General features: G+C 41.5%; 1 protein-coding gene across 2 annotated transcripts in view; it reads right to left on the bottom strand.

Moving 5' to 3' along the window:
• The window catches only part of klhl28 (kelch like family member 28), a 329,784-nt gene extending 320,677 nt beyond the window's left edge, over window positions 1–9,107 (bottom strand). For both annotated transcript variants that reach the window (XR_013932058.1, XM_080413205.1), the window contains exons 1-5: window positions 9,019–9,107; window positions 6,852–7,112; window positions 4,300–4,937; window positions 3,613–4,056; window positions 19–227 (exon numbers count right to left, since the gene is read on the bottom strand). Coding sequence is in view for 1 of the 2 variants with exons in the window: in XM_080413205.1 (XP_080269331.1) it covers window positions 19–227; window positions 3,613–4,056; window positions 4,300–4,937; window positions 6,852–7,112 (1,552 nt within the window). In the remaining variant the exon portion in view is untranslated. The remainder of the gene's footprint in view (window positions 1–18; window positions 228–3,612; window positions 4,057–4,299; window positions 4,938–6,851; window positions 7,113–9,018) is intronic.
• Between the last annotated feature and the right edge of the window lie 7,604 nt (window positions 9,108–16,711).

Consider the following 16,711-nt stretch of genomic DNA (forward strand, 5'->3'; position numbering starts at 1 on the left):
TAAGTGGTCTCAACTCACCGGTGCGTGGTTCATTCATGGGCCGACAGGCTGTCCACTGGTTCTGGTGGGGATCGAACCTCTCGATGCTGGACAGGTGGGACACGCCGTTGTGCCCGCCGACCACGAATATGAAGCCCAACATGACCCCGACTCCGAAGTTGATCCTCTTGTCTGCCATGGGGGCTACCATTTCCCAGGCATCCTTGCTGGGGTCATATCGCTCCACGCTGAAGCAGAACAGAGGGGTCACAGTTTAGAGCAAGGGTCTTTTTTCAGGGGGTGTTCAGCCCAAGGACTGAGAGAGAGATGAAGCAGGGACCCCCCCCACTACAAATTGTATGGAATTGTGTTGCAGATTAAACTTTTTCGTAGATTTCATATAGATTCATAGACTTGTTTGACAGCACTGTCATCAATGTTGTATAAATTAACGTGTTTTTTTTTTACACATTAGCTTCTCTATTAATTCATGTTAATGTGTATTTTCAGGCATTTAACCACTTAAAGCCTCGATACTAATCCTGATCATCATAAATTATTCCATTTCTTTTTCAAAAATAGCAGATATACAAGCTCGTAGATCTGATATGTTTGAATAATGGTTACATTGATTGTGATGCTACAGTATGTTAACTACTTCTGCTGGGGGACCTCTGGAACCCCCCTAAGGACCCCTGGACCCCACTTTGAGAACCACGGGTTTAAAGGCACATATTAACCACATGGGCCTCTGTACCCTGCGTTACCTAACCCCAAGTGCTCCTTTTCTGGTGAAAACATTCGTGAAAATAGCGGATCTACAAGTCGCTATGTGACGCTTGTGGGCCTGTAGATCCGCTATTTTCTGCAGAAATGTGCCTGTGTACAGGGAAAAAAGGAACGAACCAAGTATAGAACCCTGGAGGACCCCGGTCAACTATGTGGGGGTTTACAAAAGGGGAGATCAAAGTGGCACATATTTTGTTTCCATGACCAGACTGCTCACACATTAACTCAGACTAGTGGCTCTGCTCGGACTCTGTATTTTTAGGCTTGTATTATTGAATTTCTGTTTGATATGATGGACCAAGTTGGTCTTGTACAGTCAACAAAGCGTTATCAGGCGGAGGCTAATCCTCTCTCCCCATCAAGCTTCTCTGAGTTCTCTGCACACACTGTGCAGGGAAGGTTGGTTTCAATGTTCAGCTGATAGAAAAGCAGTCCACGTCTATTATTACTATTCTCAACTTTTGAAAGCGGTCCTCTCATCCAAAAAAGCACACTTACCAGCGCCTTTTCTTTGCGCTATGTGGTCACCTTTTTCATAGGTTTTAAAAAATGATTTCTTTTTGAAGATGGCTAGTGTGTGAACATAGCCTACCACACTAACGGCAGTAATCCTGGTGAACATGACATAGTGAACAGGATGACAGCTTAGAACAGGTAGATTGTATGTAATTAACCTGTGGTCTTTTCTAAATCTGTTTAAGTGTGGCTAGCGTGAGTGTGGGATTAGCCTTTACAACTCAAAAACGAATCTGCGGTAACTGCGGAATGGAGACTACACTACACAAGGGAGGATTTGTTGTAAAAGTAACATCTCTGACAATTTGTGTGACAGTACGTTGACTGTAATGGCACCAAATTCTGCTGAGAAGAGACGGAATCGCAAGAAAAGAAGCAAGACTACATTTAACACAAATAAATCAACTGAACAATTTGAGAATAGTGCAGTCCCACTCTACTACTGTTACAGTTGTTATAGTTTATAACCCATTACAACCGGGAAAGCATCTGTGTAACCACTTTAACCATTATTTTATACTTTGGCTATTGAAAAATAGCAGATATACAAGCTTGATCTGCTATTTTTGAAACGTCCTGAACAGCAAATCTGAATATATATATTTTAAATATACTACACAAATCTTTGTCTCTGGGGGGTCCCTGGAACAAAATGTTTTGAGATGGGGTTGGCGGCAAAACACATCATTTTGGGGTCCTTGACATGAAAAAGTTTGAGAACCACTGATATAGCAACATAAAACAGTTCAGAAAACTGTTAGGATTTAGAAGACATTTGTAGGATCGGCCTCAATGGGTTAAATATTCATTCTTTTGTATTTAGTTTTTAATGGCCTTGATTTATAGAAGCTGAAAAGGGTAGGATGAAAGAATGCATGACATCAAATATGATGGTGGGAAAACTAGTACAATAATGTATAGGGCTCAAATTGGTTAATGAGTCCATAGAAGACATTAACCCATTAAGACCTGAACGCATCAGTGTCACTTTAGATTTCTTTGGCTATTCAAAAATAGCAGATATACAAGCTCATAGCGCGGCACCGAGTGCCGCGCTATGAGCTTGTAGATCTGCTATTTTTGAAAAATCTTGGATTTTTTATTTTATTTTTTTAACTTATGATTTAGTTTTTTTTAAAGAATCGCCTCAGGTCTTAATGAGTTAAGAAAGCCTTAACAACACTGCTGGAAAACTGGCAATTTGGGAATTGCCTCACAGTATGTAATGGTATATATAATCTGCTGTGGAAAGAAGAAAGAAAAAAAAAGTCCCCCCAAAGATTTAATGTCCAAACACATTCTCCTGACGGGTTTGGGGAGTCAAGGAGACTAACAACAACAGAGACATGGCTCTCTAGTGAAATCTCAACACCGCAGCATTGAGCAAATAGCAAAACCTTCAGCAGCCACCTCCGTCCGTTTTTTAATGTTTAATTCATACTCCGTCATACGACACAGCGCGCTGTGAGCTTGTAGGATGATCGGTTATTTTCGGCGCGCAATAAATCAAGCTTTAGGTTTCCACTCCACTCGGTGGCAGGACACTTGGCTGTTTTATCAGCAACACTGAGCCGTCTTTAGCTATAAAGATAACTATAACGATACGACAGCGATGTAAGCATCCACATAGATGAAAAATAACATTCCATCTGTAAACAGGGACGCCCTGTAAATTGATTTTGATTTGGCTTGTCAAATATCAATACATTTTATAACTACACATTTATACAGTTATCGTTAGGGTTCCTGGTGTAGAGAGCCCTTTACAAGGGTTTACCATCCTGTATCAGATGACCACAAGGCAACACATTGAGAGAGTTAGGGTTTACATTAGAAGTAATGTTATTAAGGATATCGTTTAAAAGGGGGAATGTGAGACAGAATGTGAGACAAAACAGGTAAAATCTGTGGAGGCAAACTATAAATAACCTTAAGTTATTGATGTGAAATGTTCTTGCATATTGCAAGAATCCTTCAGATGAAGATATTTGTGGGAATGATTAGACGTTGATATGATTATTATTGGAACATAAATAATTCTGCAGAATTATTTAACTGCAGATCTAGGTTTTCTTTTTATTCCTCGATCCTGATCGCAAAATATTGTCAGCGATGGATAAATCTAGACAGACCTTTACTTTTTCAGTTGTTGGGAAATTCAGTCGTTAATCCAGCCCAAATCGAGACATAACTTTGAACTGTGACTAGCACTAAAATTACTTCCATCCATAATATAAAGCACTTGGTAACTCGTGTTAAACTAGCAGCGAGCAAGTGCCGGCCATTTCCACAACCAATAGCCTAACCAATTCATATTAGCAATAGTACCTGTTCATGTGTGCAGGGCCATACCCTCCGATAGCATACACCATGCCATCCAGCACAGCGGTGGCAAAGCAGCTCCGGGACTTAGTCATGGGCGCCACGGGCTGCCACTCCTTCATCTTGGGGACGTATTTCTCCACCGACTGGAGGTAGTACTGGCCGTCATAGCCCCCCAGGGCGTACAGTTCCCCGGCTAGGACCACCACCCCGAGGGTGCTGCGACACTCTGCCATGCGCTCCACCGAGGACCAGGTGTTGCTCTCGGGGTCCCAGCTCTCCACTGTGCTCTCGTGCCTCCGGTAGCTGATGCCCTGTCTCATGTGCGTGGCGATGCCTCCCACCACGTACACCTTCTGGTCCAGCACTGCCACTCCGAACTCATACCGTGGTACGCTGAGCGGGGCGAGTCCTATCCACGAATCCGTCTGAGGGAAATACATTTCCATGCTGCGAGACAAACAGAAAATACCCAATACATTAATAATCATCTCTCACCGGATGATATAAGGATTAACTCTTTGACTGAAAATAAATATTCTGTGACTAGTTGAAAGGTAAGGAAAAAGCTGATTTTCGCAGGCAGTGGCGTAGCAAACGATGTTTTATTTCTGTCAGTCAAAGAGTTAAGGAACCTTATTTTCAGTGATTTAGGTAGTTGGAGAGGCTTATCTGAAACATAATCAATATTACCTTTCTAGAGTGGCAAACAGACCGGCCTTGCCTCCGACCGCAAGCAGCATCTTGGGGGCGCACCGGGGTCGCGTGGACAGCACCGTCTGGTAGGAGAGCCGGTGCTCAGGCATAAAATGGTATTTCAGCGCCTCGTTGAGCAGGTGCTTGCATGCGTGGTCGTCACGTATAAGGTGGTTGGCTTCGTAAAGGCGGGTGAGGAATTTGACGCTGAGGAGAGGCAGGCGCACACAGTGCAGCAGCTGAGCTAGGTGCTGTTGTCTCTCCGTCACGTCGTACTTGATCCAGGACTCCAGCGCGTAAAACACCGTCTCCTCCGTGACGACCTTGAGGCAGTCGTTGGACACGATTTCGTCCAGCTCCGCCCTCGTGAGTTCAAAGAACTCCTCCGTCTGACACACCTCCTCAAAGTTCTGACAGATGAACTTGGTGGCGGCCAGACACAGGTCGTGGCAGCCGTAGGTCTCGGCGAAGCGGGAGATGCCGATGCAGTTGCCGGCGTCCAGCTGGCTCTCCAAGAAGGAGCAGCACTCTTTAAGCACCAGCTTGACCTGGAGCAGGTTGGCGGCCGGTAGTAGCGATTCCACGGTTTCTTGGGAGATGAAAACGGTGCCAGTGTAGGCGTACTCCACGATGGCCTACAAAAGAAAGAGGTACGAGTTTGAAAAGATTTGACAGAAACCAATTCCCAAGTAAGATATATTAAAGCTACACTCCTAAGTGTAATGTCTGTTGTCTCCTTCTCCCAGCGGAGAAGAGGCAATAGCAATGTCCAGACTACAATAAAGATGGACAATGATGTAGTAGTAGTAGTAGTAGTAGTAGTAGTATATATTTTTTAAGAAACTCGTGTTCTGCATTGTTTTACATACAATCAACAGGCAATGGATTTGAGAAGTACAGTATATTTTTAGTGACATCTATGCGCCGCACCACTGCCCTAGGCAGGGCAAGTCAAAATTTAGATGGGGCAATTTGATTGGAGAAGTACTTGCCCTGCGGGGTAAGTAGGAAAAAACCTTCATGTCCGACCCTGCATTGTCAACTAATAAGTGTCCTAGTACGCAACAACTGGGTCTAAATTTCTCACTGAGTAGGCCGCCCACCTCCAACCACTGCAGATGTGCTAGTTATATTGTATTAATATAGGTGTCTTTGGGGGGGGGGTTCCAGGGGGTCCCAGCAAAATGTGTTAATATAGCATCAAAAGTCATTTTAACCACTTTAACCCTATATATATATATCCGCCATTTGAAAATATCAGATATACACATTAATATTGTTGAAACAATTTAACGACACACATCTTTTATGGGGATGCCTGGCACAAATACATTTTCAGATTTAACCCGGGAACGCATCTCTGTCATTTTAGATTTCTTTGGCTATTCAAAAATAGCAGATATACAAGCTCATAGCGTGGCACTCGGTGCTGTGCTATGAGCTTGTAGATCTGCTATTTTAGAAAAATCGTGAAGGTTTGTGCAAATCTTTCAATATATTTCTTTTTAAGTGAACAATTGAGAAATATTTTGTTCCAGGGACCCCCAGAAGCAAAGATTTGAGTTACAAATGTTTGCTTTAAAAACATATATATTCAAAGATTTGCACACATTTTCACGATTAAAAAAAGAAATAGCAGATATACAAGCTCATAGCGTGGCACTCGGTACCACGCTATGAGCTTGCATATCTGCTATTTTCAAATAGCCCAAAGAAAACTAAAATTGAATATATTGATTGAATATTTTATTAGGCAAAAAATGTAAAACAGCACAGTTACATTTAAAATACTTTGTCTAACAGGTCCGTTCATAAAAGTCCTTGCGGACTTGTTTCCAATGAGGGCCTTGGTATTTAATTCATAGGCATGTATAGTGGCACCACAGTTCAAATATCATTACAAAATAAACAGCCAAAAACAATATATAACACTATGTACAACCAAAAAAATAAAAAAGAGGGGGAAAAAAAATATGTACAAGAACAGGGGGGGGGTCTGCTGTCTAACGGGAAAATGGTACTACCTCCACCTTTGGCCTCCTGAAAGGTGATTTTTTAAGGCTCTTTTAAATGAGCCCAGCGAACTGCATTTTTTGAGGGATGGAGTTAGACTATTCCAATCCTGGGTGGCAGTGCTGTAGAAGGAGAATTTGCCCATGTTTGATTTATGGGTGGGTGGTACCAAATTGTTGTTAACGCTCCCTCTGGTATTGTGACTGTGGGTGTCGCTAACCTTTTGGAGGTATTTACTCAGATATGCGGGAATTGGGGGCATATCGGGCAAATTTGCATTTACAATTTTGAAGGCCAGTCCCATTTTTAATTGTTTAACCCTGTCTTCCACCCTGAGCCAGCCTAGGCTGGCAAAATGGGTGGGAGAAAGGTGGGTCATGGGCCCCAATCCGAGGAGTAGCCGAATCAGTTTGTTTTGGGAGGTTTGAAGCTTAGTCTTCAGTGACACTGAGGTGTTGGAGTACCAGGAGGTGACAGAGAAATGACAGAGATGCATCCAAGGATTGAACGGGTTAAACAAAAACCTGGAAACGTACCTGTAGAGCTGCCTCGTCTACGCACTGGAATTCCACCTCCGAGGTCTCCTTCTCCGACAGGTTGCCCGTGAACATTGCCTTGAAGTAGGGGCTGATACTGGCCAGCACCACTTTGTGAGCGTGGATCTTGGAGTCGCCCACACGCAGAACAATGTCACATAGCTCATGGTCTTGTCGTAGGAGTTGCAGGCCTTGCAGCAGCTGCTCAGAGTGAGGCCGGGTCAGACTGGCAAGCATATAGGACTGAGCCTGCTGGTCCATCTGAGAAACGGGAGGAATCCACAACACAAATCATCAGTACTGTTAACACTTCCACAACACTGATCAAAAACAATACACAATGTTTTTGTATATATACACACACTCTGTGTATGTGTGTGTTTAATATATATATAGTTGCTTTTGGGCAGAAACCTCTTGTCTCCAAATGCGTCACACAAAGGCAACAAGAGTAGCAGATATACAAGCTCGAAACGCGGTGCGAAGCGACATGTTCTGGGCTTGTAGATCTGCTACTTTTGAATTTGAATCCTAAAAAGTAACTGTTTTGGACATTTGGAGGTTTCCACGCAACAGAGACGAGATATATATATATATATATATATATATATATATATATATATATATATATATATTCTGTACTGTTATGAAACTAAATTTCATATTAATGTACTATTACAACATTTTCCCCCCCTCCATAATAGAGAAAGCTCACGGTTAATTTTCATTTAGTTTATAGTTTCTATCAACAATCAGAACTCACAACAAACTGATCATACTGTTAAGCATGCCTACTAGTAGGCAGCCTAATGTTGTACCTGCCCAGAGATTAATTAAGTCAGTTAATTGTCTGTCATTAATTAAATGTTTCACTTAAACAAACACCAGGCTACACAAACACTTTGACATCCCTCCTTCTATAAAGACAACCTGTGGGTCCTTTTCAAATGGAGGTATAAATACAAAATAATGTAATATATATGTATATAAATACAAATCCTCAGAATGACACCATACTACATTGGCCTAGGATGCTGCTGACTATGAAGCCTGATTTATACCTCGTAGTAGCACGGTATCGAGCGTCCAAAAAAAGAACAGATCTACAAGCTCTCAACAATAGCTTTATCTTCATGTTCTTTTCTCTCTTTTTTTGACAAGCACAGCCTTGCACGATGGAGAGTAAATTAATAAGCTTTTTGAGGCCTTTAAAATTGAGGATTTAATTAGAGGAAAAGGTTCATTCCTGGATCAAAACCCACAATAATATTAACAGCTTATTAATGATGTTAAATAATAACGTTATACTCGGAGCTTTTTCCAAGAAAGCCGGCCTCATAAATAAATAATAAACAAAAACTAAATAAATAAAAGAATTATCGACGGGGAGTTTAAAGCCTGGCTTCACAACAAGACAGTTTGTTTACAGCAGTGGTTCTCAACCTGTGGGTCGGGACCCCCAGGGGGGTCCCCATATGATGTTGGGATGGGGGGGACCCCAGATGACAGTTAAGTGACAATTTAAGGACCTTTTTAATACCTAAAAAAATAAAATAATAAGATCATCAATGCATCAAAAGTAATCAACAAACTATAATATAAAAATTGGTCAAACATTGGACAAATTATATAAAGAGGCAAAAATGTTGATTGTTGATATGTTGATAGATTGTAGATCGGCTATTTTCACAATATTTATCTGTCAAACTAAATGTAATGCCTACAATATCCAAGTGCTTGTCAGGGTGGGGGGTCCCCAGTTCAAATAGGATTCTTTTGGGAGGTCCCCAGTTCAAATAGGATTCTTTAGGGGGGGGGGGTCCCCAGTTCAAATAGGATTCTTGGGGAGGGGGGGGGGGGGGGGGGTCGCGGCCTGAAAAGGGTTGAGAACCACTGGTTTACAGTAAGGATTGTTATTGGATTAATCCAGTAACTAGACGGAGGCCCAATTGTCTCTTCATCGCGTTGCACTGCAGTCAGTGCAGGTTTAGGCTGCTAAAAATAAACAGTACTGGTGGCTACATTACCGCAACATTGTTGCACATAATCACATTAAAACAACGGCTAGCTGAAACAAACGGACACAGTGTGTCCGCGTCGTGGCTGGATGAGCTTTAATACATCATCAAATACATTTGCCATGATCTGCAGGGGAAGAAAAACGAACCTGTGAATGATGTCGCTGTCTGTGTGATGTTGCCGCTGAGCCTGACTGTCAAGATGGAGTTGCAGTGGAAGAGCTTCAGCACAGAGATGATGTGAGGGTCTGGGAGCAGTGTTCAGTCAGCAAATATAACGGAGCAAATATAAGACTTCCGGTGGACGATCTCTTCAGAATAAGAGTACCCTCTAGAGTAAAAAGAAACCATTGAAAACCATTGAAAAACGGTTCATTTGCACATTAAAACTATAAATTAAGCATTTAAACGAAGCTATATATCACATATTATGTTTCTGTGTAACAAAAACGGATTTAAAACATTAATTATTTATCTAAATTGATAGATGCTGTTCAAAGGAGTGCATAGCCTATACAAATTGGACACTGGACAGGAGACGGTGCTTAGTGCCGGAACTTCTGAGGTACGCACGCGTTCGGGGAGACCCCCTCTACACAGCCACACTCTCCGCTAAGCGGCACTAAGGTGTAAAAAAAAGTGGCGGGCCGTCCAGTGAGGTCAAGGGTCAGAAAAGGGCCCTTTTCAGTGCATAGCCTATACAAATTGGACACTGGACAGGAGACGGTGCTTAGTGCCGGAACTTCTGAGGTACGCACGCGTTCGGGGAGACCCCCTCTACACAGCCACACTCTCCGCTAAGCGGCACTAAGGTGTAAAAAAAAGTGGCGGGCCGTCCAGTGAGGTCAAGGGTCAGAAAAGGGCCCTTTTCAGTGCATAGCCTATACAAATTGGACACTGGACAGGAGACGGTGCTTAGTGCCGGAACTTCTGAGGTACGCACGCGTTCGGGGAGACCCCCTCTACACAGCCACACTCTCCGCTAAGCGGCACTAAGGTGTAAAAAAAAGTGGCGGGCCGTCCAGTGAGGTCAAGGGTCAGAAAAGGGCCCTTTTCAGTGCATAGCCTATACAAATTGGACACTGGACAGGAGACGGTGCTTAGTGCCGGAACTTCTGAGGTACGCACGCGTTCGGGGAGACCCCCTCTACACAGCCACACTCTCCGCTAAGCGGCACTAAGGTGTAGAAAAAAGTGGCGGGCCGTCCAGTGAGGTCAGGGGTCAGAAAAGGGCCCTTTTCAGACAATAGTGTATACAAGTGGCCATACCCTAACCCAATAGTGTATACAAGTGGCCACACAACCCCACACCATAAAAGAATACAGACAGGCTTTGAAAGTTTAAAAAAAGACCTTTTAATTACTCTTTACTAATAAAACAGTGTATAATTTATCAAAAACAGAATATATATAAATACATTTTCCAATATTTGTTTTTAAACATTGCCAATTGTCTTAAGGTGGACTGAGAGGCTACTTTAGTAGTTTAGTAGTCACAGATTTGATCAATTTACTATATGTGTGTGTGTTAATAACAGCAAACATTATTCAAACACAATCATCATGCAAAACTGTAAAAATTTGGAAGTTCTAGGAAGTGCAAACCACACTCAAAAGTATAAAATGGTACTGCGTGCAACGTACCTAAGTGCAAAGATCACTCAAATGTATAATAAACGGGTACAACATGCAATGTACCAACGTGCAAACATCACTCAAATGTATAAAAAAGTATAACATGCAATATACTGAAGTGCAAACATCACTCAAAAGTGCAACACAGCAAACTTAAAGTGCAAACATTGTACACACACACACAAATTGATCAATAGATAGATGTACGTATATAAAGCAGAACCAGCTCAGTCCAAACATTGCATAGTCCTGTGCTCTAATGTTTGTTTTTAGATGATCACAGTAAGCACAAAGACAAAAGAAAAAAAGAAGAAAACATTTGATTAAATCAAAACCTAAAGGAAAAAAAGGAAGACCAAAATGATGTTCCCTCCTGGTGTCTTGGGAACATGTCAGTTCTGGTCCCTCGCATCCTCCATTTGTGACGTTCTCCTACAACAGACACAACAGAGCCTTTTAGGTAGTTTGTCCAAGATACAGTAAATCACAGTACATGCTTTAACTTTGTACTCAGATAAATATCTTTTTGCCTGACAACTCATGCATAACACAATCTCGCTTTTCACGGTGGCTTTTAAAAGTGTTGAGGCTCACATCAAACAGAACAGCTTTGGAAAACAAACAAGTGAAAATACCACAGCTGCTGCCGTCAGTTTGTTCTATGAAATTGGGACAACTGTGATAACACTCATATCTAAATGTAATACCCATACCTCTACCATACAATGCAAAGTACTGTAATGCTAAGTACCTTTGCAGTGGAAAAAATGCCTTAACCAGGTCTTGCTCATGCACACGTAGTGAATCCATTATCACAACATCTAATACTATAACATCACCATTCACTGTCTTTTTGGTGAAATCTACCGCGATGGCTCCCCAATGGGACTTATTTGCGTTGACGGGCAATATCACCAACTCGTAGTTCCACCAATTGCGTGATGCTCGTGGTACATCTGGGAGGACACTGATGTCATCACACCAAAAACTCTGTAACTGTTGGCTTACAAAAGTGCTGGGACAAATAAATGCATTTTTTTTTCTTTCAACACTCGAAAGCAAGAGCTTATGGTACTCATCGATCATCTTATCACTCAGCCACTCGTTATTGTCCACAGCTGCCGTTGGAATGGATCTCCCTTTTCTAGCCCTTGTCTGCTTGTGTAGTTTGCATCTGTCTGTGCATTTATGTTTTTGTTCGACCTGCTGAAAGTTGATTAGTTTCACACTATTAGTTTTCTCGTATGACACGACAAAGCAACTAGCTGTGGTCAGTATTTTTAGCATCAGCTCAAAGGTATAGCCTGCTGTGTCATTGGATGCTTTTGTCATGATATGCCATTGCTGGTCTTTACACGTGTACAATGACACATATGGTGACTTGTCAAAAAATGCACAAATGCTGGACACAGCATAATCATTTTGGTGGTACAGACAGGAGAGAGTGAACGTTTTGGGAATTTCTGCACCAGATCTTAGCAGGAGAAGTAAAGTCTGTGGGCTGTGAATTACTTGATAGGTTGATAAGCTTAAGTCCTGCTTACATGTTTCACATTGGTCAAGTTGAGCAGAACATATTTTGGCAACTGTGTCCAAGATGCCTTTTTGTGACACTTCAAGTGGCTGCACTATGAGTTCTGATATGTTCTTTCTAGATGGTACGGCCTGGTCACCACATTGAGTACAAATATAGCGACCAAGACTTTTAAGGCAAAGCAGGTCATTTCCAAGGAAAGGAGCCCCAAGTGTGTCATTCACAAAGCTGTTTAATATGTGGTACACGTCTGTCATAGAAAATTGCCGAGACACTAATGACACCACCTGAGTGTTGGCAAGTTTCTCAAGCGCTCTTTTAAACAATGCTGGGGACTGCGCTGCTGCTGCTGCTGCTGCAAGCCGTGTGTGACATTTTTGGAAAGCAGATGTCTGTTTTAGAAATGTTAGTATTGGTAATGGTATGGCTTCACACATATTGTGATTTGGTCTTTCATTGCAAAAAAACACATCCACACCATGGCCAATATCTTCCAAATTGTCCTCTATTGTGATAACAGCATTAAGTGATGCATCATTACATTTCACATAGAAATAAATGTACCCATGTGGTTTTGCCAATTGCAATGCATTTGCTGGTTGAAGGATGTCTATATTTGTATCATCTGCTCTAATTACAACATTGTCATAAAGCAAATGTGCCCAGAAGTGTCCGGCTTTGGCCACTGAGCCTACATGACAAATGATTGAGCCCAACTTATACTTAATTTTACTGCTGTCACGAATGGGAATTTCGATTATATCAGATGGGACTACAGGCGTGTGGAGCACCGTCCCACCATTATCAACACGGGACACAGAAAGAGTAATGACATCAGGAGCATCAATCCAACATATTTGTCTCTTCATTTCTGAACCACATGCTGTACATCTCTGTTGACCTTCACCTTCCATGATTGTGTGTTCGAAAAGAGAATTGAGGGACTCACATTTCTGTGTCAGCGGTAATGCAAAAACAGTAGGCGCGCATGAAATGCTTTCAACTTTCGATGCACATTTTTTACAGATGTCTGTATGTTTTGCCATAGCAGTTGTTTGGACACTACAATCATGCAACCAGATTAATAATTTGTGTATCAAATCTAGTGGGTCATTGTGCATTGACAAGGACAACGCTGGGATGCTCTTGACTAATTCTTGAGTGACACCATGGATTGTTTTAGCATCAAATGTGTGCCCTGGATTTTGAAAAAACGCTTGGATGAGAGCTGCTAAATTCCCTGGCATTGATGACATCGCAACCATATAAGTAGGTGTCAACTGTTTCAATTTATCTTGTACTACTTGCAGATGCAGTATCGATTGTAGGGTTGCATTTAGCCAACAATTACTCTCATTATTTGCAAACCTGCATATACTATTGCATATTTCCTCATTTGTGCCTCTGTTTTGTGCCTTTGTTTTGTCTGGCACACTTGCTGAGCTGTCATTTTGTAAGAAAATCTTTGAATTTGCTTGTGGCTTATTTTGATAAGAGCGTCTCAGCTGTGGCGGCAGAGTTCTCTTTTTGTTCCACTCTTCTACAGGTGGTGGGTGTGGACGCTGTGATGCCTGTGATATCCTGTAGCCTACTTTGGCAATGAAATCTATGGCTGACTGCTTGTATAGTGAGCGTATGCGCTGTATACATTCGTCAATTCTGTGTTTCTCATTTCGTAAAAGCAACACTTTTGTGTTTTTGAACATGGCCTCACTAATAGCTGTGCTTTTCTTACCATGGTTTATTTGTGCAGCATAGGCTCCAGAGAATCGCTGCAAATCACCTGAGAGTAGATCTGACCATATTGGAATAGTTGGGAGGAAGTTTGAGAACAGTTTGTTTAAAATAGTTTCTCCATGGTATTGATTTTCACCTGTGTCATTGCTGGTTTTAATTGTATTATTGGCTGTAGCCCTTAGTTGTTCAAAATAGTCTTTGAAGGGAGATGTACCTTCACAAACATCAGCAGTCAAGTCAAATATATCATCAACCGCAGTGTCATATGAATTGTCTTGTCGATCATGCTCTTTATCAATAATTCCTGCAATTCCTGGCAGCTTCTGTGTTTCATCCTCAATGCGGCCAAGACTAGCTGCCACCTCGCTGGAGTTCCTTTTGCTACCAAGTACAATACAAGCAGCAGATACTATATTACCTGCTTGTTTCAGTGTTTTGGCATTAACTAAAGCGCTGAAGATGAACATAGCCAACTTAAACCTACAATCTCTAGTATTGTACTGTTGTTTGCAAATGTGACTTGCCTGTTTCATCAGATGACTCTTACATGCTCTTATGGTACAAAAATTCAAATCTTTGCTATCTGCCTTTCCATTCACTATTCTCCAGCAGCGTAACAAGTACATTTTCATGCTATCTCCATTGAAGATATGCATACTGGCTTTCAAAAGCACTATGGACCTATCACTATTAATCTGCATGGGTGTTGTGTTGGCACCAAATATCTCCTTCTCTTTGCACCTCAATTCCGTGAGGAGCTCCTCTACAGCAGTCTGGGTGTGTTGTTCACTGATCATAAATGCTACAGGAGTTGAAGCGGACGAAGTGGATGAACTTACTACAATCTCATAATACAAAATCCTTTTCTTTGTTAGTTTACTCTTAATGATTCCCCCAGTGGCATCCCATGATGCAGCGCTGTCCTTAATCACATCGTGCCACAGTCTCACTCCTGCTTCACTAAAACATATAACCTTAAGGGGACTAACTTTAATAAGTTGAATGAATCCTTTTACAACTACACTTTCTGTGTCTTCATCTTCCCAGTCAGCTTTCAGTAGGCGCAGAGCTGTAATCTCATCATCATTCATCCAGCTTAGTTTGCGATGTTCATGTTTGACCTTTCTAAACGGAGCGGAGTCTCTACCCACTCCACTTCGATTACCAGCTATTAAAGACCTAGGATCTGCCTTTCCTACTGCATCGACGTAAGCACAATATGGCGATTTGTCCTTCATTGATATCCCTAACTCCTTACGTTCTTGGCCCCTAATATATCTACTTCTCAATCTGTCCTTTGTGTGATATAGGTTGCCAGTGTAAACTATATGAAATATGCCCTCTTCGACTGAATGGAGAAGTATTTTGAAAGTCATCTCACATGAAGTATGCCGGCAGGAGCCATTGATCGTGAGACATGGCTTGTATGTTTTTCTGGTGGTAGCAATAGAAAAGTTGTGATTAGCAAAACGTATTATACAGTAAGGATTTGATTCCTTCAGCTTTCTGGCAAATAACTCTTGCCATTCAAACCTCGTAAAATGTTTACTTCCTTTGGGTCTGTAGGAGTGAAACATTTTCCAATCAGAAGCCTGCAAAGTAAAGCTAGCAGGTTCAAGGGCATCGTGTTTGAAGGGTCCTAATGTTGCACCAGGTCCCATGACACTCTGAACAGTACTAATATCTAGAGTCTGCATTTGTATGTCATCCTGTTCATCTAAAGGGCTCTCACTAAGTGCATAGGCGTGATCTACCGGTATTTCCACAACAAGAACTTCATCTACAGGGCTCTCATGAAGTGCAGGAGAGTTATTTATTTCCACAAAAGGCTCTTCGTCTTCGTCAAGAAGTGCAGGGGAATGGTGATCTATTTCTGTGATGTGATTGTGATTTGTATATATATATATATATGTGTACATACACACACTTGAAATATATTAGTCATCTTTTGTTTTAAGAAACATATATATGTGCCCTAATTACTAATACCACATCACTAAGTAATGTTTTTCTTTATAATTTAACATTTTTACTTTGAAATGTAGTGACATTTAGTGAAAATGACCATTTCCATTTTAATGTGCTTAATTTTTTACACACACACACACGCACGCACACACGCACACACACACACACACACACACACACACACACACACACACACACACACTCACATATATATATATTATTTACTCTTTACCCAATGCTGCAAAGTTTGCCTAAAAAAAACCCTTACTTTACAACCTTCTAATCAGCTGTGACCTGCTCAAATCCCCTGCTCATTATAATCACAGACACGATACCGGCAGCATAATTAGAAATAACAGATTTTTTGTATATACATTTCAACAAAACATTTTAACATACTGTACAACAAGATCATTGATGCACTAACCTAACAATCAAATATTCACAACCTCTGTAGAAAATATAGGTTTAGTGTGTGGACTACAGTGGCTGGATTCAGACAAAACTGTTTTTTAACAACTGTAGTTGTTGCATTGACACACACACACACACACACACACACACACACACACACACACACACACACACACACACACACACACACACAACTGTAGTTGTTGCATTGACACACACACACACACACACACACACACACACACACACACACACACACACACACACACACACATATACATATACATATACATATACATATACATATACATATACGTATACGTGTATATATATATATATACATATATATTATATTCAATGGTATTTGGGCTTTGTGCTCTAAAGAAATTGAGGGGAAAAAACACCATGCCATGACAAACACACACACAAACACACACACACACACACACACACACACACACACACACACACACACACACACACACACACACACACACACACACACACACACACACACACACACACACACACACACACACTGTATTGTATTGTTA

This window comes from Gymnoscopelus braueri (genome assembly GCF_963280865.1).
Source record: "Gymnoscopelus braueri genome assembly, chromosome: 19".
Classification (NCBI taxonomy): Eukaryota; Metazoa; Chordata; class Actinopteri; order Myctophiformes; family Myctophidae; genus Gymnoscopelus; species Gymnoscopelus braueri.